General features: G+C 37.8%; 1 protein-coding gene across 2 annotated transcripts in view; it reads left to right on the plus strand.

Annotated features, from left to right (window-relative positions):
• Nucleotides 1-33: 33 nt before the first annotated feature.
• LOC139134041 (uridylate-specific endoribonuclease B-like) overlaps nt 34-24242 on the plus strand; it is a 28397-nt gene continuing 4188 nt past the window's right edge. The window contains exons 1-7 of one of the 2 annotated variants that reach the window (XM_070700888.1): nt 34-199; nt 1520-1564; nt 9503-9696; nt 12736-12848; nt 13706-13827; nt 18504-18657; nt 20240-24221. In XM_070700888.1, the coding sequence (XP_070556989.1) occupies nt 1554-1564; nt 9503-9696; nt 12736-12848; nt 13706-13827; nt 18504-18657; nt 20240-20482 (837 nt within the window). In that variant the 5' untranslated portion in view covers nt 34-199; nt 1520-1553 and the 3' untranslated portion in view covers nt 20483-24221. Of the gene's footprint in view, nt 200-1519; nt 1565-9502; nt 9697-12735; nt 12849-13705; nt 13828-18503; nt 18658-20239; nt 24222-24242 lie in introns of those variants that run through there. The other variant, XM_070700889.1, reaches the window with a different exon arrangement.

Below are 24242 nucleotides of genomic sequence, written 5' to 3' on the forward strand. Positions count from 1 at the left end.
GTATTTGGACGGGCCAGGGAGTTTCTAATAGGCAAGGGTTAAAGGTCGTTTGGATAGAGAGGGCAAGCTTTGCATAACAGTTGTTCATTCATCCAACCAAGTTTACGCTAGATACCGACCCATTGCCCATGACCATTGACATAGAGGCGTGGCGCCACGTACCCACAGTGAGCGACATTTACCAGACGTCGAATTTCAGGTAAAGCCAAATCTGAAGTCTAAAAGTCCACGACTTATGTATTGACAAACCTAGAGAAGTACTCAAAGCATGTACTATCTGTGTATTCAATGTGAGATACGGTGCTCCACAATCATGGATCGTGTGGATTATGATGGTCCTCCAAGTTTACTGTGTTTTAGTTTTCAAACAGGCCATGGTGGTGGTAGCTGTCGGTCCATAGCTGTGGTGTTTTCAGACGGGATTTCTGCCTTGTAAGGGCTGGTTGTGACTTTTGTGGTGGGATGGGGGGGGGAGGTTAAAAGTCATAGAAGTCAAAACCAGCCCGAAAAAAGGCAGGAATCCCGTCTGAAAATACCACAGCTATAGACCCACAGCTATAATGGTGGTAGAAGTTTGCTTCATTGAGCTACATCTAGCTCCATGCTCGCTTCTATTACCTTGGTTTTACGATCTCCTTGACCTATTTAGTTTCATATCGAAGTTGTTGTTTTCACTGGTAAAAAGTAATTTTGGAACTGTTGTGCTATCCCGACATGTTCATGGGGACAACGGAGTATCATTGGGATGGGAAGGGATCTCACTTCCTATGCCCGTTGGAATATAATATTATAATATGAAATGTGTGCGCCTGTCAGATTTTATTGAATTTGCCTTTTGGACCTCATTCAAACTTTACATCGCACTATCAAGCATTTAGTAGGATTGTTGTGCACTGTGAATTTAAATGATAAAACAAGTTTAAACATGAGAAACACGATAACATCGGTTAATTGGGTTGATTTATGTTTCTAAATTTGCATCACACTCCACTACCGACTATTGATCGCCATTCGTGAGAAAATTTTCCCATAGAGCAGAAAAGGGGCACACAATCCATGTAGCCGACAATGAGATGCTAATGATATGCGTAGTGTACAAGTTTAAGGTCTCCTAGACTAACTTTCTGCTGGTTGCTCACTTTCTACTATTTTTATAGTATTTTATTTAAAGTCACAGACTTATTCAGCTTAAAACTGATAGTGATTTTGTAGCTCATTCTTTACTATTTTTCATAGTATTTGATAGCCGGTATGAGACAGTTCGTGTTTGTGTTGGCTACATAGACGATCTGCAGAAAAGGTGGGAGCACTATTTAACTTATGATACTTTGTCTCCAACTAGAAATGTTGACGTCTTTGCAAAAGTCACTTCACAAAGTGTTGAGTAAATTTTCACCATACATGCAAGGTGTCAGCACATAGTTGTCCATATCTAACAATAAGTACGGAAACTGTAACACTGAAATAGTTGGATTTTTATCATCTGTGTATTAACCTCATTTCAATTTATCTTACACAGGTGGTTGACTGTCTTTTAGAAGTGAAGATTCAAAATGGCTGATGGGTATGTTATAAGTCACAACTTTCCAAACTTGTTTTGTCTTTAACTGGTCCTTGTAAAGATATTTAGGTAAAAATATTAAAACAATGTTAATAATCTGTTTCTTAATGTGCACCAGGATCCATAGAGCCACTGGGTATATAGAACAGCAATGTTCTTGCAAAAACTTGATGTGCCTGTGAAACACTTGGACATCTTGCCTGGCAAACCTCCATGGTTTTAATTTATTCTACTTTGTGTATGATTGTTAATACAAGTTGATGTCAGAAGAGTCCTGTAATTGCAGTTGATACTCTTTCTATTCTTGAGAATACATTCAGAATCCAATTTAAGGGTAATGAACTAATAAAGGAATATTCTACAGTTACAAAGTAAAATGGACAGTAAATCATGCAGTGTTTCCCCTGGGTTCCAAAATCTTGTAGCAAATTTGGCTAGAAGCCCTAAAAAGTTATTCGCCAAACCAGATATTCAATTAGCCAAGCTGATACCACTGATCACAAATGACGTCATTTCTTTCTCATTAATATGCAAAAATAAATATTTGTCTGCATTTTCCGTAAGAATGACGGAAAACCCTGTTATTGCTACTATGGATACTAAAAGTAACACCAATTTATGGTTCAGATTACAAGGTGCCACCATCAGCCACACATACAACATAAAATTTGTCCAAATTTCAAGTGACACTTGTCCAAAGTTAGGCGTATGCAACTATATTCAGTAACAAACCTGAAATCGCTATCGTGCGATACTGTACATATCGCTACAGACAACGGCACGAAACCTGGTTCAGCATACTAGTTTTTTCAAACGAATCAGATATCCATTCTCGTAGCAGTTCGAAAGTAAAATACTCTCAGACTTGAGAAATATGTGCATTTTTTTAGACTTCCAATACATTTGCTTTACGCTTGAAGTTTAGCAAGCGAAGCTCGGACAGCGCACAGCGTGTCAATGGCGCTTGGGTCAGGGGTCATCATCAAAGACGTCAGTGTGTATTCACAGCCAGCTTGAATCATGCCATGGATTGCGGAAATCACAGATCATAAATCCAAATGTTCATGTCTATTATGTTAACAGAACCGTAAAATATCAAATATATACCCTTTTGATATGGAGAAACATCTTTTTGTTTCACTGACGATCAAGTTAAATGCTCAAATATCGCGACAAGACTTTGTGTATTTATTTGCACGATGTGAACGCAGAACTGGGCCGACTCGGCGGGCGAGCGAGGGCTTCTCTGAAAGTCTGTATACGATGTCACGTCACAATACACCACGGTCCGTGATACACTGAAAATTGCCGCGAATTTATATTTAAGGAAGCCAATTCACACAAGTTTCTAATGCCAGTAAAGATATTTTCTTGTTGGCAGCAATACACCACGAACATTTTCGCTATTCAGGAGTGCCTTACTCGCTCTATGTTCTAAAAAATGCCATGTGTATGCTTTTGACCTTGCATGCCGCTACCTTCCTTTCCAAATTCACGGTCGACTTTCCTACATTGATCATAATTTTTCTTTCCATTTCATAGCTTTACTTGCGCTTAGAATGTGTGTTGTAGGGGTGGTTCCCCCCATATTGGTGGAGCAGCCAAAGTCAAAAAGGAAAGTTTGCCGTTTTTGCTTAGTTTCACCGTCTCTACGATCCTTCAATTCAGTGTTGACGATGACATGGCTGTCACTGCACGGAGTTATCTGTAGGAACACATTGCGCGTAGTCAAACCCAAAACTTCGCAACATTTTAGTCAACTAGTCATGATATACATGCGGTACTATTGATTTGTGAGTTATTTCGTTACAATTTTATTCATATCGATTCGCAAGTTTGGCTAACTTTTGCAAAAATCTTATCGCCAAACGCTACTTTTTTCTCGCATTTGCGATTTGGCGAGCGGGCAGCGGAAACACTGTCATGTACAGTGATAACTTTATTAGACAACCTTAATTCAGCTGATAATTGCCTTGTTCACATTGGCAACCCAACTGAAATTTGGGGCAACGCGAAATAATCCTCCTTTTAGGAACAGATTTGGTCCGTGTCCGCACTTACCAGTACCTGAATTTTGGCCGACGTAAATTTCCCGTTCTTTTTGACCTCTGACCTGTCAAGGTTGAATACTGGCACGCTGTTTCTACTGTTCATGATTTTCCGGCGTTTTTTCGCACAAGAAGGGCAAATATGACTACCACTCATCATTTTATGTCTCCTCCGTGCTCCAGTTAGTCCCACAAACCGCCATATTCTACGCCCCAATGTGTTACTCAAAATGAATATGTGAGGGCGTCAACTGGGACCAGGGTCGACGTAACATGTCCACACAGGCGATTTGCGTTGGACCAAATTTTGCGTCGGCCCTGCGTCGGCCCCGAACCCCCCCTCCTCACCAGGACCAAAGTGTCCACATTGGTTATTTTATGTCGGCCCCGGCCCAGCACCGGTGCTACACCGACGCAAAGTGGTCAATCTGAACAGGGCTAATGTTTGGCTTGATAAATATTGTGTGAAATTGACAGCGATCCTAATCAGAATGGTGCCAGAGACAGCGATCCTAATCAGAATGGTGCCAGAAAGACCAGTTTCACAGAAATACTTTCACCCCTCTTAATTCACATTCCATTTATTTATAGGACATTTCACGATCACTTCTGTGTAGATGTTTACATGTCCCAAGTTATGGTCACTCCACTGTGCATGTGCCCAGATAAAATTAGTCACAGATTTTCTATATATGTTCGGTGAGGGGACTATGAGGGATAGGCCACAAATTTTGAACTGTATGCCTTAGTTTTATACATTAATAATTATACAAAAGAATTCATTTACTGAACAGAGTATACAAATTAGGTGTTATGTAAATTATTCACCCCTTTGTTTTCCAAGATCTGGTGAACAATGGGATGCATAGACACAGATTCACTTCACAAACTGTGCGTACATAATGAGAGTAGCATTACAAAAACTTATTCTTTCAAACTCAAACTTACTTTCATTGTACATGTATGTGAATGATGACTTACAAATGTAGAGTTTGGCATTACCAGGCCACTTTGATGTAGATATATATAGTAAAACAATATCATATATCATATAATGCCACAACACTACAACAAGTCATAGCATTGTCTATTGTCTCTCTTGTTGGCACAAAGGTTGCTGAAAGATTTAGTAGGGCTTACACATCAACTGTGATATCACTTATTATGTTAGTGAATATTTATTAGATAAAACAATTTGTTCGGTGAAAACTGAGAAAAGGAAGTTGAAAAATAAATAGCTGTAATGTCAATGATGTAGATCTCTAATTCGGTAACTCACAACACTAGCTTGAATAAGCAAATCCCAGCAAGCTTTGGTTGGTCACATGACCAGTGATTGAAGTTCTGCAATGTAGCCTAGTGATTCTGTTGTCATTCTCAATCATACTGTTGTTTTTATAAGACGGGTTCCACCATACACACATGATGGCCTACGTATAATGTGGTCTAGTCAAAAAGTAAATTTGATGATGGTAGTTGTCAGATCACTGGATTAGCTCAACCTTGCATACATATATTCATGGGTAATTACATTTACCGCAGTATTCACTAGTGCGTCAGACTTATAGAACAACAAATGAAATGGTTTAACGGGACTGTGCCTTGGCAACATGCTTGTGGTAAAAATCAATTTCACCATTCATATAAAAGCACAGACTTTACCAAACTCCTAGATACACATGTACCCCGGTATGTATATGACTGCCACCCTGATGATGATATGCTCATAAAATGACACAGCATACTGCATTTATAGTCCACCCAGTATTGTTACTATATGTGATATACGGTTGGTATCCCTTAAGTCAGTAATACTTCCAAGTGTAGTTAAACAACTGTTATCACGGGCAGGTCTTGGTTGTAGCACCTGAACACAGAGAGACAAGTGGGTCAAAAGTCAAGGTTGTACCTTCAAAATCAGCATGCTGTGCAACTTGAATGTAATTGTTCTGGCATATTCTGTATGTCAGGCTGATTTCCATGCTTATATGATATGACATTTTCAGAATTTTTGTTGCACATAAAACACACAGAATATAAGAATTCCTTTCAGGGCTGATTGTGCAACTTGAGAAAACCAAAGAAATTGTTATAAAACTGTCAGAGGAAAATAAATATAATCAAAATTTTGTTTGTAAAAATTTGTTTGATTTGGACCAAGACCACATAATTATACAATTCAAATCATTGTATATGTCTTATAATTTTAATAACTTAAGGCAGAGCCTCCCTTTAAAAGGGCATGAAGCTATAGCGGCGTTCATTGTGTAAGTGGACACCAAACAGGCAACACATGCAGTAAATGCAACTTTTAGTTTTTTCCGGCCACAAAAACACAGACAGACGGCCAAGCGGTCAGCACTAAGGTGCTGCTGATCGAACTCTGTGGTTATATTCAAATTCTAACACGACTGGAAGACAATTTTTTAGGAAATTTGAGCGTTGGTGGTGGGGAATCAATGACCATTGGCGATTTGAACAAACCGTCAATCAAACACTCCTATAAACACTTTTTGCAGGATTAGCAAAAGGTTACAAAAGGTTGTGATCAGTTTGTGTAATTAATGTTATAGAAATCAAACATCGTACTGGCCAAGTGTTTGACAGGGAGGAGAACTCCACTAATGCGAGAACCTGGGATTGAAAATTGCGGCTTTAAAGGGAAACCTAAGTCCAGCGACTTTGACCGTTTATCCCTTCCAAAATCACCCTTGAGTAAAATGCAGCTCAAATTTGCAACATAATTGCACGCGCTGACGACTACGGCGCGACGAAAAGAGACATTGAAGTAGACGACATTTATGGAAATGAGCCCGGAATACCATGGGCGCGAAAGGGCTCATGGGAGGAGCGTGCGTGACGTCATCAGCGATACAGACGATTGTAGCTTGCAGCTGGAGGAGTACTGTGTACAGTTCAGCATGTTCGTAAGACGACTATGGAGAGTTCGGACAGCGATATTTCTGACATCGAGTATTACTTTTCCCTGACTGAAATCAAACCATACTAATTTGAACCTGTCCAAGATATGTAATAATTAGAAAGCATCTCAAAACATCGTTCATATCTTGGTTGCTTGCGTTTTGTGTATGATTCAGCGGAGGGAGTCACTGTGCTTGTAAACTGAGACCCCGAACTGGATTGGAGAGACTGAGTGACCCTGCGATCCTTCAACGCTACGTTTCTAAAACAGAGTTTTCTGTATCAGTCGCTTAAAATTAATCTTTGGTTCGTGAATGATACGGAATGATTGACTGATTTATGTGTTACCGTGTAAGTCGAGCTTGGCCAGATCTTTAAGGTTGCGAAATCTCCGATATGTATCAGAAAATATTTATTCGCGATTTGACAAATCTATTATAGTGTCGTCTGTTTTTCGAAGCTGGTGTCGAACTTAGGAAGTCGGACTTACTCAGATCTACAAAGTGATGAAATCGCCGATATAATGAATATTTGCCCGCTATTTAAAATAATAGTATCGTCTCAAAGCTTGTTGTAAGGAGTGTATTTCATACAAGACCAGCCCAAACTCCCGATGATTTCCGATATGTCCTCTGCTCAAGTCCCGATCGCCAAGTAAAAATGTTTACATGTAAAGAATGTAATTTGTGCAAGGGCCTCCCGAGTCCCGATGATATCCGATCGGCTCTCTCGACGAAGTCCCGAAGAACATTTAATGAAAAAAAATGCTTTACATGTAAAAAATGTATTTCGTGCATTAATAAATCTAATAATGTAAAACATACAGTATTCTTGACTACCGGCCATGGATGCTATTTTTGAACTTAGAGTCGGACAGAGGTATTCAGGTGGGCAGATCTGTTAGGTGGTGAAATCTCTGATATACATCGGATAATTTACCCACGATTTGACAAAGTATCGTCTAGTATAAGAGTTAAAGTCCCAAGTCGCCGATATTTATCGGATAAATATCCGTGATTTCGTAAACCCGGCATGCCAACACCATACAGTGCAAGTAAATCTAGGATCGTCTGGTATCGATATTAGCCTAGGAGTTCCGGCGCAATTGATATTTATCGGGTAAATATAATATCGGCGGTTTCTCACACCCGGCGTGCCGATACACAGTAGGCAAAAAGTCATTCCAATATCTTGTAATATCAATATTACAAGGTATAGTCCCGAAATTGCCTATATTTATTGGTTATATATCGGAGATTTGGCAGACCCGGGATGTCAAGATAAGAGACGCTTTGTGTAGTTTCGTCTTCGGATTTAGAGTCCCGAAATCACCAATATTAATATTTATCTGGTTAAAACCGGCGATAGTAGGCTGACTCAGCATGTAAAGATACGAACCGCATTGTGTAGTATCGTCTTGTATCAGTATCAGAATCCTGAACCCTTATAAAACAATCATCCTGAAAGAATTAAAACATAACGTTGTATCTTTTACAGATTTTTAAACTCGCCCGACTTTCTTTAGCCACTGTTTTCGAAAAAGCTGTTCTGTGGGAAGACGGTAAAAGCTGACTCCGTTTGTTCTTCCCTGGGTGATTTTTGCATTCAACTGAACAACACATTACCGAGAACACCACATTAATACGTCAAGCCATTTAGCAAAATGCCTAGTAAGACAGGGAGTCATTTGGCCAGATAACAAATAAATTGTCGATCAACTTCACTGGTTGGGTAGAGCAATTGCAAACACTAAAATCAGCGGCTAATCTCAATCGGTGTCAATTGTGAATTATTCTTCATTCGATTTAGTTTATTTTCTAAGATACACCATGAGAGAAATGGTTTGTACCACTGTGCGATGTTTGCGCAGCCTGTAGTATCAGTATCAATTTTATGGCCAGAGTTGGGCTTCCTGCTGACTTTTCGTATTACTATCGCTGTACCAGACCACTGAAGAAGACCGCCAATTTACTTATAATCTGGCCAAATTACTCTCTGTTTTACAAGGCATTTTGCAAAATGGCTTGACGGGTTAATGTGGCGTTCTCTGTAAGGATACACTATTTTTTATGCTATTGAGCATTAAAGAGTCGTAACGTGCAGAACTGCACTCCTGCAGTCATAGACTCCAATGCTTTGGTAGGCTGTCACACACGTTCGTGTATCGCCAATGACGTCACGCACGCTCCTCCCATGAGCCCTTTCGCTCCCATGGGATTCTGAGCCCATTTCCATAAATGTCATCTACTTCAATGTCTCTTTTCGTCGCTCCGTAGTCGTCGGCGCGTGCAATTATGTTGCAAATTTGAGCTGCATTTTATTCAAGGGTGATTTTGGAAGGGATAAACGGTCAATGTCGCTGGACTTAGGTTTCCCTTTAATCAAAGAAATGTGTCTGAAGGAAAGTAATTATAAGGCCTGTGAGGGCGCTGTCAAAGTGTGATCATTCACATGACACAGCCCTTGCTCTGAAACTCATCCCTGTGTGATAAGTTTCTCAACTGTTTCGCTCCAGTATGATTGTTTTAAAAACTTTTAATAACTCTACATTTGCAATTTGGATTTCTGGAGTCAGTTTCTTTAATACAAGCAAGATTTACAAAAAGGAATTTGGTTTGAATATTTAATGAAATTGATAGAACCACTTAAATCACAGGAACAAGAGAAAATGCTAATATGTGAAAATTTTCGTTTTCTTTTTCAATGTTTTTGCAAAGTTTTGGTATTAAACATGTAGGTAAATGGTTTGGAGACTTGGATAGCATTTCTGTTTTCCCATAATAACCTTACTTTATCATAATCAGGGGAACAAAGTGAAACTTATGGGGACACCTTGGCAAAATTAAAGGGTTACTCCTGAACAGAAACAATGATTTGACTTTTCAAACCTTTTTCCATATAACACTGTGTTGCCATAACTAAATAAATACTTCTTAATATTAATGCCAAATTTTCATGTTTTTCCATTTAGAAGAAATACTGATCTGTCAGAGATTATATCTAAACTCTGGGAATTAGATGAAAATCAGCTGACACCCGGTGAAGATTTCTCAATTGATCTTCAAGGCAAAACCAAGGTATACAATGATGGAAGACAGGATAAAGCAAGCGATCCACTATTCTCATTTGTCAAGGAAAGTGTATTCAAAAGAGAAACCTACAAAAGTAGGTATATTATTTATTTATGTTTGTATTTTCATACAGCTGTTATAACTATGCATTGTAAATTCTTTACCCATCATTAAGCTTTTGCTCAAGAAAAAGCAAACAGCAAATTATTTCTAGGTTTTGATCTTAAAGATACTTAAAATTTATTGTTATGTCCGCTATCAGCGACACAGAACGATTCTGATTTGTTGATTGTCAGCTTTGCCTGGCGTACTCTATCAATTTTGCACTTCTTTGAAACTGCATGCTGCTCAGAAATCTGTCATATATGGTGTACAAGTCACTCAGGATCAATGATTGAACTGTGATTTGACAAGTGATGAGGAAGGTTGCACATGCAAGTATTTTTAACTGATTTATTCATTTGTTGGTCAAACAGCTCCTCTGATACCACTGGTTTCACAACTTTTAAATTTGATTTGTAGCTTTTAAAAGATGCCTTTATAAGTTTTATGGAAATTACTGTAAATTTGCAAATGTAAATTTTCGAGAATTATTTTAATATTTTGCTCAATTTTCTTCAAAAGTCTTTTTCTCTGAAAGTGTTCATCCAATAGCATTGAAGATGCTGGAGATGATCTCTTTCAGTTTTGTTAAAATGGTACACGTGGTAAAATTTGTAAATTTTTTGGCTAATTTTCTCATTGTATGTAAAAAGATCACTTGTTCTGATATCGTTGCTTCTTTCAAATTCAATGTATTGCGGTCTCAGTCAGAAAAATGTAACAACTTAGCCGGCTATTGAACCACTCTTTTTTGGGAGTGGAGATTTAGCCGAGCGGTTCTGTCTATGGCCTCTCAGCTAGGCGACTGATGCCGTATGTTGTGGGTTCGAATCCGATTGAAAACTAGCCGTAATCTTAATGATTACATTTTGTAATCTACACATTACAAAATTTTTAAACAAAGATTTGTCCGCAGAAAAGTTACATGGTAAAGTCCAGTGTGCTCTTTTTCATACATTTCCAAAACCTACTGGTATGGGCAGGTAAAACAAGGAAGTTACTTAGTTCTGATTAATATGCATTTTACACCCAAGATACAAACAAATTCAAGTTATTCAGTTGTTCTGTCTGGTTCAGTTATGATAATTACTTTCTCATATCTTTGCCAAGTGATTTTTCCATACAGCCTGTCACATCATCAAATATTCATTATTAACTCTGTTGGTGCTGTAATTTTTCCCACCAAAATTTTTTTAGTGCAACATTTTACCAATATTTATGAATTTTTCTGTACTTGTTTTGATAATTTTGAAGAAAATGGACATCACAGGTAATTAGCTTCAGTTTTTTATCAAAATTTTGGCAAAGCTCCGAAAAAATTTGACTGCAGTACACTCAGTGTGACAGTTTTCGGACGACCTCAGTTTTCGGACATTTAGTGATATGCTGTTTACACTCACTTCGCTCCGTATTGATAGCGTTTTACAGATCATGTGACCTCATATTAGGTCAGGTGACATTGTTGTCCCGTTTTCGATTGTTTTTTTGGTAGAAGCTATTGAGGGCACTACGAGCGGCGGTAACAAATTGTCGTCTGACACCGCGTCAGTGATACTGTCAACATCTGCCGTCAGGTCAAAGTAACTGAAATTTTGACTAAAGTCCTGATTTAGCATTGAATTTTGAATGTGGGGGAGAATAATGATGTTGAAAATATTCTTTCCATTGTTCGCTACGATTGCATGTAATTTTAACGAAAACTGCGCAGTTGTTTCGAGAAAAAAAGTACATTTAATGAACGTAAGAAGTGTACAAGTTTTCGGACAGAAAATATTTAGCATAATCATGTGAACGTAGTAAGTGACTTACCGCGTAAAAACTTGACAGGTAAATAATTCCATACGATGAAATATACTCACTATTTTTATTAAATAATGCCTGTGCAATTCTAATAAAAACACAATATGTGATGGAAACAATTATAATAATACTCACTGAACAAACTTAGCAAAGTTAGCCACACTGTACGATACAAGGTGCCGAAAGCAACACACACAGACAGCCCATGTGCGGTAAAGTAAGCGCCACACACGTCGAAATATGGTTGAGTCGTCCATGGATTAAACATAACTGATTATCATGAAATATTCTTATATACAGTTTTCTAAACACATCGACATTAAAAATCGGTGGTTTGAAGTTTCAAACTGAATTGTAACTCGCTCAAGAGTCACTGAGCACATCTCCCCGATTTTGTTTCAGTTGCATTGGCTGCCTGTGTCTCAACGTATTGTTTTAAAGTTTCTTATCTTCACCTATAAATGTATCCATTCGCTCGGTCCAACTTATCTTTCCAGCATGGTTAATTTGTACGTCCCAACCCGTAATCTAAGGTCCGCTGACCAATTTAAACTGTGTCAAAGCAGGTCGCGCACAAAGATATATGGGGACCGTGCGTTCAGTATTGCCGCCCCCTTTTTATAGAACAAACTTCAAATTGAGGTTCGTCGCTCCCCAAGCCTGCCAAGTTTTAAATCAAGTCTTAAAACATTTCTTTTTAATTCTGCTTTTAACTGAACTCATTCATTGTATTTTTTTGTTTTTGTTTTGTTTTTAATTCTTGTAACCTTTTTAAAATTGATTGTATTTTACCCAGCGTCTCTGATCACACTATTTGTGTGGATTGAGTCGCTTTATAAATGAATAAATTATTATTATTATTATATTATCAATACTTAGCTCGTAATCACATTCCAAACACGACGTCCGATTTCTGGGATTGCAGTCTGATTACTATGACATCAACATGGGGTCAAAACTTTGGCAACTTTGACCCCGAAATACCACTCCCATCGTGTCAACTGAGTTTGAGGATAACCACAATAAAGTTTTGAAAGGTACAGTAATAAGATTTCGTATTGCTGGTCATTTACGAAACGACTTTGGGCGAAATTTACTACCCTGTCCGAAAACTGTCACACTGAGTGTATAATTTGTAAAGGCGACAAAAATTGACTTTGGCACTCAAAGGGTTAATGCACATTTGGCTCTGTAGATACACACAAATAATGTGTGATTTATTATCTTTCAGACTTTGTTGCTTTGCTGGATAACTATGAACAAGAGACAGGTTTGCAAGAAGAAGTTACAGAGGAAGAATTTCGTGAAAATTGTAGGTTTATCGATTCAATTATGAAGACAAAGGTATGAAGTGCTTTCTGGTATATCTGATATTATCGTCAGAGTTTACCTATATTCCAAAATTTTCTTTGTTTCTTTTTTTCTTTCTTAAAGGTATACAGTCACCTGTAATCTCAATATGCCCATATGGTCAAAGGGGCGTTCCTTGGTATTCATAATGCCCATATGAGGGCACTGTTTTTAAAAAGCGGCCACCAGCTTAAAATATGTGATTGGTTAGATTTTCTCTTTCCATGGTAACTGTGGCAAAATTGGAACAGATGACAGTATACCGTTAACCTGTAAGAAATACATGTATGTCTACCCAGTCAAATGATTATTTCAGTCAATGTGATATAAAACTGATATGTAATAATTGACTATATAATTTACTGTTATGATGTGCTTTAATTTTAACATCTGTACAGGAAGTGGTTGTTTGATCACCAGTATCAATAAAATAATTGTCATTTTGACTACTTACGAAACCTCCCTGGAACCTTGAAATTTATCTAATAGAAACTCCAAATCTAAAACTTTTCAGACGAGGTTTGTACCCGTCAACTTTGTTAATATTTTATCCACAAAAAAGTAAACAAAAAACTAAACCGCAGTATTGAAGGGTGCATCTTGTTTGTGAGATAGTTAGTTTTTAGGTAGTCTTATTTATGTCAAGTTGAATGTAGCCTCAATCTCTCACTCAACATTGTCTAGGTGTCTTTGAATGTGAAGTTGTTACCTGATGATGCACAAACCCGCTCACTTCTGTTGTATGTTAATTGTTTCAATGAAGGGAAATTGATACTTGAACCTTAATGTAATGAAATAGGCAATGGTTAACAAAGTTTCCAGACTAAAATTTCCTCCCTTATTTGACTCAGGTGATGAAAGAAGCTCATAAATTCCTTGTGTCAAAGGGCGCATCGCCAAGAGATGAACAAGCATTCAAAAGACAGTTGTATGACATATGGTTTAAACTCTACAGAAGAACAAAGGGAGTAAGGTACAGTAAAGAGTAGACATAGGCGATTGTAATGTTATATAGACATAGATGATTCTAATATATATATATATATATATATATATATATATATATATATATAGATATATATATATATATATATATATATATATATATATATATATATATATATATATATATATATATATATATATATATATATATATAGACAGACAGATGGTTGTAATGCTCCATCGACATAGATGATTGTAATGTTATATAGACAGATGATCATAATGCTATATAGTATAGATGATTGTAATGTTATATAGTATAGATGATTGTTATATAGTATAGATGATTATTATATAGACATAGGTGATTGTTATATAGAGAAATGATTGTTGTATTGACTTTATTAGGTGAAGTTTATATACACATAGATGATTGTTATATAGACTTAGATGGTTGCTACCGGTATATAGAGAGGTGATTGTTATATAGAGAGGTGATTGTTATATAGACATACGTCATTGTGATATAGATGATTGGTGTATAGACAGTTGTTGAAATCAGATTCTACAATGCTTAACACGTTTAACTGCTGGTGATGAGTTTGAAAGGACAAAATTGCTCTGTTTTGAGCTTTTTGATAAATGTTTTGATATGAAAAGTAGTTTGTGTTGTTTGACATCTTGAAATATGCTTAAATATTGGTCAACTGATCATAGCCTTGACTCTACGGCCAGACAAGATTAAACATTCAGTGAAACATTTTACCATCTGTACACCACAAAGTGAAATCCAAATATTCAAGTTTACAAGGAACTCTCAACATGCATGGCTGAAAATACCGGTACTCTGTTACATAAGCTTTCAAATAGATAGCAGCTTTCCCTTATATTGTGACACAGTGTTTATATGGGGTAAGCCTAATTCACGTGCCACGTGCCGCGTGCCGTGTTCCACGTGCCGCGTGCCAGGGACTCATGAGAAATTATAGGGAGGGAGGGAGGGCCTAATTAAAAAGAGTATACGGAATCTAGGAACTGCGTTTAACTTAGTTTATACATGCCCAGAGTATATTCAGGCAACACCACATTACCCATCTCAACACTACCTTTGTTACGCCAAACTTACAAAAGTGGGGGATTGAAATTAATTAGATGGAATAAAATCTTTAGAGTTTGACCAATTTCGACACCTCAACACATAGAGAGGCTGACTTTGTCTCGGAGCGGAGTTGTCTCAGAGCGAAGAAGTTTGCCACCGGCCTTGTTCTCATTGTATTCAAATTTATTGGCATTTAAAGACCGGTACAATTGTGCATTTTGTCGCAAAACCTTTGCGATCTTTGTGACAAACTGATGGGGAATCACAGTGATACTTGGGAAAGGGTGTCAATAATTGTTTTCATTACCAGAAAGTAAATTGGAGTAATGCGGAACAACAAATGTTACGGTAATAACACAGAGTGTAGGTAGAAAAGTTGGCTACTACGGGATACGCTATCGGTTCACGTGATCGCTAGGTCGGAAGCAATTCACACTCAAAGTCGATGCCAAAAAGACAAAGTGAAATACTATTGGCTGATAATTTAAGTTTTTCTCTATTTTCCCGCCTTTGGTGCAATGTTGCGAGTTGTGTCACAAAACGCTGCATATTCTGTGGAATACTCAAACCATCAGCATGGCTTTTTTTGAAGCCATGGATTTTCTGTCACAAGCACTAATCTTACCAGCCATGCTAAATTTAGAACACAAAATAGTTTACTCGAGACATGAAGAGTGGAAATATTTCCGGCCTCACAAACCAGAGATACTGAAAATCGTATTCCTCAACGTGCAATGGACTGAAAGGGAAGAGAGCAGCATTCATGTAGGAAGACCGCTTGGTGTTGTTATCAACATTCCCCTGTAATTACCGTGATAACTGAAGTTAACGATACGCACTATATCTTTGTTCACTTAACCCAGTTTGAATTGCAACAACAGTATTCCCCCGAGATCTGATATGTGGCATGTCTGGAGTGTGGAAAATTCACTTTGTTCCATGGGAATGTCCATATGACATTTCTAATTTTAGCGGCTTTTTGTTGCAACAGGTGCTGATTTCTTCCACTTAAAGGTCTGGTGAAATGGTCCCGGTCGTGTGACAGAATATCTTCCAGGAGGTCAATACTATTACACTCGCAACAAAATTGCAACCTAAAAGTACGCGCAAGTGTTAATTTTTTTGATATTTCTATGCGCGGCTTTCATGGGGTCATTTTGCGACACTCAGGTCACGCCCTCAGCGGGAGTCAAGGTCGGCCGTCTGTGACGTCACAGGTGTGTTCATTTACATCGAATAGCGGTCCAACGCCGCCTTATCTCTGCCTGGTATCCGCTAAGAAAACAGGCTTCGCGCTGCCCATTCCCCACGTTCGCCGATGTGAATCGAAATCCGAAGCGGGGAAAAAAAAATCGATCCTAATTCGCCACAGTGGCGAAACTGATTTTTGTTTAAAAAATATGGTAAATAAAGAAAAAACGTGGGTTTTTTAGTCTTTTGTTTAATCTGCGCTTCTCTCTCGGCGATTCGCAAAAACTGTGTCTACTTCCGTATTATTGCGTTCTTCTGTCGCGTCGTACGTATTTGCAATCGAGCCAAGTCTCGCGAGAGATTTGACGTCATCTAGTCTAGTGTACAGCATGCATAAATGGCTCTCGCGAGAATTGAAACTTACACACACGCAATCGAGCCCTTGTGATAAATTTGACGTCATTTTGTCCAGTGTACAGCGGGCATAGGAACGCTCGCTCGCGAGAATTGAAACTTTTGCTGTACATAGCAGACATACGCATTTTAATCGAGGCAACAAGGTTCGGTGTTATAGTTGATTTACACTGATTGCGGTCTAGATGTTCTGTGTTGTGCATTTTAATCACGGTCTTAAACATTCCATGTTGTGGTCGAGTTGCATCGCGTTCCTCGTGGTCCGGTATTCCCCGTTGTTCTTCAATTTAGCCTCAGTAATTGCCGTCCCAACGACGCGTTCTGTGTTGCTGTCGATTTGTATCATGGAGGACTCTACCTCCATGATTTGTATCATTATCTCTACGTTCCGTGTTGTTGTTCGTTTTTAATGGTAGTCTCAACGTTCAGTGTTGCTGTTCATGCAGCTGATTTGCATCGTGGTTCCAACCTTCCGTGTCGTAGTTGTAGTGCATTTTAATCACGGTCCCATTTACGTTTTTTACTGTCGATTTGCATTGCGGTCACGACGTTCCGTGTTGTAGACTAGTGCATTTTAATGGCAGTCACAACGTTCAGTGTTGGTGTTCATGCAGTTGACTTGCATTGCGATCCCAACCTTCTGTGTAGCGAGTAGCGAGGCAGGCTCAGCCGAGGGACCGTGGCCGATCGTACGAACCAGCCGAGACAAGCACATTATGGTTCAAACACTCCACACTTGACTGGAACTTGAAAAAGTTTACAGTTGAGCCGTTCATGTTCTTGCCGCTGTCACAGCCACCAAAAGAACAACGTCTTCCCAAAGTGAAGGAGGACACTGTCCTGATCATGTAAGCGGAAACCCTAGAAGTTACCCCCCGTGGGGAGCTTATGGAGGTGTGAAATACTTCACTTCCCGTTATGAGATACGACGTCGGGCAAACTTCGGAAAGCCGAAAAAAGTCGACTGGAGAGGCTCGGGGGACACGCCCACATTGCATTTTTCTTTTGCCATATTTCATAATCACGCGCGCTAAACGAAAAAAGAAATGAATGCAACTGTTTTATAGACCATCAACTGTATTTTTGTGATTTTGCAACATGGGCATTTCACCAGACCTTTAACGATAGTATCGCCCTATGCGTTGGAACGCCAACTGCACTGAAAATCGGCTGAGGCAGAGTCCTGATCCTGCACAATGCATCGAATCAAACAGGCTTTCATCACCGTTATGCGATAGTGGGCCCTTCAGTCACATGTACGTTTGTGGAGGGACCGTGGTTTGTCCCTTTAACATCAGCCTGATTTCAAAACTCTCTAACAGGCAATAACTTTACTGAATGAAACTGACTCAATTATTTTCAAAAATTGCATACTTCCGGCAAAATATTGAATACCTACATAAAAGTAGCAACTTCGCCTTCCATTCCCAATGCATTTTGAATCACATACTGTTTAGCTTGTCAACACAGCGTCCATAAAAGATAACTGGACTGTCGAAGTTTACATTTGAATTTAGACCAGACCAGATTTACGTACCAACAATAACAATGCAGTTTACACATGCTATGAAGCTTTAGTTGACAAGCTGACAGTGTTTTTTATCTCGACATTCTTTTCAGAGTAGAAAAAGACACTGTTGTCAGTAGATTCATATTAAAAATGGTGAAAGCTCTTAAAACTTAGACCTACTGGCCCTTTCACTATTCATTCATCTTTACTGCTCTTTATCAGTTTAGAGACTTCATGGCCATCTCTCACTTCATGGCCTCTCCCCTTCATGGCCATCTCTCACTTCATGGCCATCTCTCACTCATGGCCATGGCCATCTCTCACTTCATGGCCATCTCTCACTTCATGGCCATCTCTCACTTCATGGCCATCTCTCACTTCATGGCCATCTCTCACCTCATGTATGATGACTGTCTTTGTAATTATTTGCCATCGACAAAATGAGGAATAAAATGAAAACATACTTTTATTTCTAAACATCTTGCTGCAGGAATTCAGATTCCTCAGGGTTTGAACATGTATTTGTTGGAGAGACACGCAGTGGAACTGATGATGTCATGGGTTTCCATAATTGGATTCAATTCTATCTGCAAGAGAAACATGGCAACATAGATTACAAAGGATGGATCCCACCCAGGGGAAGGGTAAGTCAAGTTAAATGTGTACCTTATTGCTGTTATCTGTCAACGCTTTGTCCAGATACCTTGCTGTACTCTGTAAACACTTTGTACAGATACCTTGCTGTACTCTGTAAACACTTTGTACAGATACCTTGCTGTGTTCTGTCAACACTTTGTCCAGATAATTTGCTGTGTTCTGTCAACACTTTGTACAGATACCTTGCTGTGTCCTGTCAACACTTTGTACAGATACCTTGCTGTGTTCTGTCAACACTTTGTACAGATACCTTGCTGTGTTCTGTCAACACTTTGTACAGATACCTTGCTGTGTTCTGTCAACACTTTGTACAGATACCTTGCTGTGTTCTGTCAACACTTTGTACAGATACCTTGCTGTGTTCTGTCAACACTTTGTACAGATACCTTGCTGTGTTCTGTCAACACTTTGTCCAGATACCTTGCTGTGTTCTGTCAACACTTTGTACAGATACCTTGCTGTGTTCTGTCAACACTTTGTACAGATACCTTGCTGTGTCCTGTCAACACTTTGTCCAGAAACCTTGCTGTGTTCTGTCAACACTTTGTACAGATACCTTGCTTTGTACAGATACCTTGCTGTGCTCTGTCAACACTTTGTACAGATAATTTGCTGTGTTCTGTAAACACTTTGTACAGATACCTTGCTGTGTTCTGTAAACACTTTGTCCAGATAATTGCTGTGTTCTGTCAACACTTTGTCCAGAAACCTTGCTGTGTTCTGTCAACACTTTGTACAGATACCTTGCTGTGTCCTGTCAACACTTTGTACAGATACCTTGCTGTGTTCTGTCAACACTTTGTACAGATACCTTGCTGTGTTCTGTCAACACTTTGTACAGATACCTTGCTGTGTTCTGTAAACACTTTGTACAGAAACCTTGCTGTGTTCTGTCAACACTTTGTACAGATACCTTGCTGTGTCCTGTCAACACTTTGTCCAGAAACCTTGCTGTGTTCTGTCAACACTTTGTACAGATACCTTGCTGTGTTCTGTCAACACTTTGTACAGATACCTTGCTGTGTCCTGTCAACACTTTGTACAGATACCTTGCTGTGTTCTGTCAACACTTTGTACAGATACCTTGCTGTGTTCTGTCAACACTTTGTACAGATACCTTGCTGTGTCCTGTCAACACTTTGTACAGATACCTTGCTGTGTTCTGTCAACACTTTGTCCAGAAACCTTGCTGTGTTCTGTCAACACTTTGTCCAGATAATTTGCTGTGTTCTGTCAACACTTTGTCCAGAAACCTTGCTGTGTTCTGTCAAAACTTTGTACAGATACCTTGCTTTGTACAGATACCTTACTGTACTCTGTAAACACTTTGTACAGATACCTTGCTTTGTACAGATACCTTACTTTGTACAGATACCTTGCTGTGTTCTGTCAACACTTTGTTCAGATCAAAGATAACATTATCGTAACTGACACTATCAAAATGTGTGTCAAAATATCTGCTTAGGAAACACATTTCAGGGGAAATGTGTGCTCTTAAGGCATAATTATTATCAGATATTATCATTGAATGGCTGCATTTCAAGATCGATCTCATTCTATTTCTTTCAGAGATCTCATAGACCAATAGACAACCCGCGACTGATTAGCGTTCAGTTCAGCTGGAAGCAGGACGTCAAGGCAGTAGGCAGTACATTCATTGGCACCAGTCCTGAATTTGAAATCGCACTCTACACAATATGTTTCTTGTGTGGTGAAGATTCCAACCTCATTGAAGTGGAAGATTATACCTTTGAGATTGTTGCCCATCGCTGGGGAAAGATATTAGCGTCATGTTACCCTGTAATGAAATGATTTGTTGGCATAGTCACTGATCTTTGGTTGGCATGGTAACTAATTTTCTCACTTTGCTTTCTTTTCAAGCAATGCAGATTTTTTCCAATTTTCTGAGTAATGTTAATAACCTTTATATCCAATTTTACTAACTTTAACATACTCTGTCTAATTCTAAGGAGAATTTATCTCAGCTTACATGAGAAAAACCAGTTGAATATGACTGTACCTTCTTACATGTCCCACGATAGCATCATAGCAATGTAATTATGATCATGATGGTAATAAATAGTTATAGTGATGTCAATGATTATAACATTTATGATGTTGATGATGAACAAAAAATGGTGATTCCAATGACATGATAACTGAGAGTGAAATCAATGATTATAGCAATTAAACTATGATAAAAATACTTAACAGTCAGAAATGGGATGACATTGACATTTTATAAGATGTATTTTAATAAATTATGGAAAGTTTCTTCAAGGAGACAAAACCTGTATACAGATAAGAGGATTCTAGAGTCACAGACTCACACAGAAAGTAGACTTTTAATATTGAAGATTGTTTGCATGGAACAGAGATTCAGAATCTTTAACTCTGTGGTACAGGATTATAAATAGTAAACTAGAGTACTGTTGGGTGTCTAGGCACACATTTTAGGAGATTGGAAGTTGATGGCTTTAACAGAAAAGAGGGAACTCCAAAACTAATTATGGAAATTGATACATTTCTCTTATAACCTGCAAATGCCTTGGGAGATGCTATGATTATCTGTATTGTAATCTTTACTTCAGCTGAAAATATAAAGGACGCTCTTCAGATAGTTCAACTGCCCAGTTTCTCACACAGACTCAGGTTTCAAAAATAGATATTATGTATTTTGTACAGATTAACCACATTGAACTGATGATTGTATCATAGGGTGCAGAGGTTGTAATTCTACTCATGGCAGAGTTTCAGTGTTTATCATGATGATATGAAAGTTGTCCTCTGTGACAAATGGATAGCTCTGTCTTTTCCACAAAGATATTGTACAGTTGGCGACATTTCAACCTTGTTCTTTGCATAAGACTGTTACCTCCTGCATTACATTTCTATGCCTGTCTATAACCAGACTGTGTCTACACAGAAATGAATGTATCTCTATGCCTGTTTATAACCAGACTGTGTCTACACAGAAGTGAATGTATCTCTATGCCTGTCTATAAACAGACTGTGTCTACACAGAAATGAATGTATCTCTATGCCTGTCTATAAACAGACTGTGTCTACACAGAAATGAATGTATCTCTATGCCTGTCTATAAACAGACTGTGTCTACACAGAAATGAATGTATATGCCTGTTTATAACCAGACTGTGTCTACACAGAAATGAATGTATCTCTATGCCTGTTTATAACCAGACTGTGTCTACACAGAAACGAATGTATCTCTATGCCTGTTTATAACCAGACTGTGTCTACACAGAAATGAATATATCTTTATACACCTGTCTATAACCAGACTATGTGATCTCTGGTTCAGATTCAATGTAACTTCAGCAGTACTGCTGTCTCATTTGCTCTTTCCACATACTTTCATTACCATGCAAGTGTATTAAAGAGACAATGGCTCAAACTTTTGATAATATTTTCATTATTTTTGTTCTGGAAAATAAATACACTTGATTCTTCTTCCTTCAGTATGTTGGAACACAAACTGTTAGCTTTAAACACAAACTATTAGCTTTAAACACCATGTTTAATACTATAGAAAGAGTTGAGTACTATAGACATACAATAGAAATGGTATAGAAAAACACATCCAAAGTTACAGATACTGGAATTTTAATATTCATACAGCCATAATAAGTTTTTGCATTGGAATAGGATCTTTACTGATTAGAGAATGAGATGTTATTGGTCCTACTCCTTGGACTACCTAAATCACTCATACCATTGAAAAGTTATCCACTATAATTGATTTTATGTTTATTAAGACATTAGAATATTTTATTTTCACCAATGTGACGTGACCAGGGTAATGATGGTATTGCTGAACACTTGGTTGCATGTCGGGGCCGGCAAGGCTGGTATTCCAATGTTGAAGAGGTATAAGGAAGACTGGAGGCAGCGAGTACTAATAATCAAAAATTCTACTTTTGTAAAATATACTATGGCATCAGATAAGGTTGTTTAGATTTTCATTTGTTTAAACATTTGATATTACTTCACTTTGTATTCCGTTGTATTCAGTTTGATCAAAGCAAAAATTCACCGTGGTGATATTAGTCTCAGGACTAACCCTTTGAGCGCATCAATTTTTCCCACCAAAATTACAGTGTGCAACGTTTTACCAATTTTGCGAATTTTTCTGTAATTTTTTTGACAATTTTGGACCAAATGAACATCACATTTTATTGGCTTCAGATTTTTGTCAAAATTTTGGCAAAATTTAGAAAAAAGTTGACCGGTGTATATTTTGATATAGGCAACGAAAATTGACTTTGGCACTCAAAGGGTTAAGGAAGTACGGCAGCCATCTAACTTTCTAGTGTGCAATATCTATTTGATGGAAATTATAGTATTTGGACAGTGACAGTGCCTTGTTTAAATGACTGCAATCAATTAGTCAATTGGATTAAGACAAAAGTTGTCAATCATTTACATTTGTCAGTTCATGTCTTGGCTCCAGGGATTTAAAGTGAAATATCAAAATTTATCAAGAAAATACTTTTGTGTGAGGTAAATACAAAAGTAACATTCCAAACAATGTCAATTGTTACTGATAGTTTTTTTTAGTAAGCAATATTGTAGCAAGTTGACTTCATTATGAATTTGGTAACAGATTAGTTCTAGCCAGGGACAATTATGTAATTTATCAGAATTTCAAATTAAACATCTTAGATACACTTGGTGTGAGTGAGAAATGTCAATAAGTTGTTGAATGATACCGTGCTTTTAGTCATTCTGATTTCTCATCAATGTTATGGTTTAAATGCATTTGTTTGAATGTCACTTTTATTTTACTATTATCACATATATGCCTGTTTACAGTTTCACCTTCAGAAATAAAAGTAACAGAACTGTCAGTTTAGCCATCAAGCTTATGATCAATGTTGTCATCCATTTGCTGTTATTTCATGTCCTCTCTCATTGTCAATAACCAAAGAATTGTTGAATTTTCAAGTATAAAAAAACTAAGTGGCACTGTCTTGTTCATGTAATATTTGTGAAATCAATGGACAACTACAGGTTTGTCAGATTTTCTTCCGAGACTTTAAATGTATTTCTGTCATATTTGCAAATCATGTGATCATTGTTTGTATCATGTGGTTTACTTTTACCGACAGAAACATAGACTTCTCACTTAATGTTTCCATCTGAAAGTAAATGAATTACAATATTCTTGAATCAGGTTGTGTATGATGTTGTATACCTATTTATAGTGCAGATTGAATGCCTAGGGCCGACATCTTGTAAGTTAATGTCATGATAATTTATGGAAAGCCTTTACAAAATCACAGGTTTTCAGAATTTATTTTAAAAATCTTCTCTCAGGAGAAGATACTCCGAGATCAAGATATTAGGATCTCCAAGATATTCTGCCAGAAAATTTGTGCTTATTAAGGATCTTATGTCAGTATGCATCCATAGTTTGTGACATTAAACATTTTGATTTGATATTGATTGTTAAAATATGTGACACACATGGAGCTCAGATAGAAACTTTGTCAAAATAAAATATTGTAATATCACAAAGATAAATGACAAATCTGTTGTGCTTTTTAATTTC

Source organism: Ptychodera flava, chromosome 5, assembly GCF_041260155.1.
Source record: "Ptychodera flava strain L36383 chromosome 5, AS_Pfla_20210202, whole genome shotgun sequence".
Taxonomy (NCBI): Eukaryota; Metazoa; Hemichordata; class Enteropneusta; family Ptychoderidae; genus Ptychodera; species Ptychodera flava.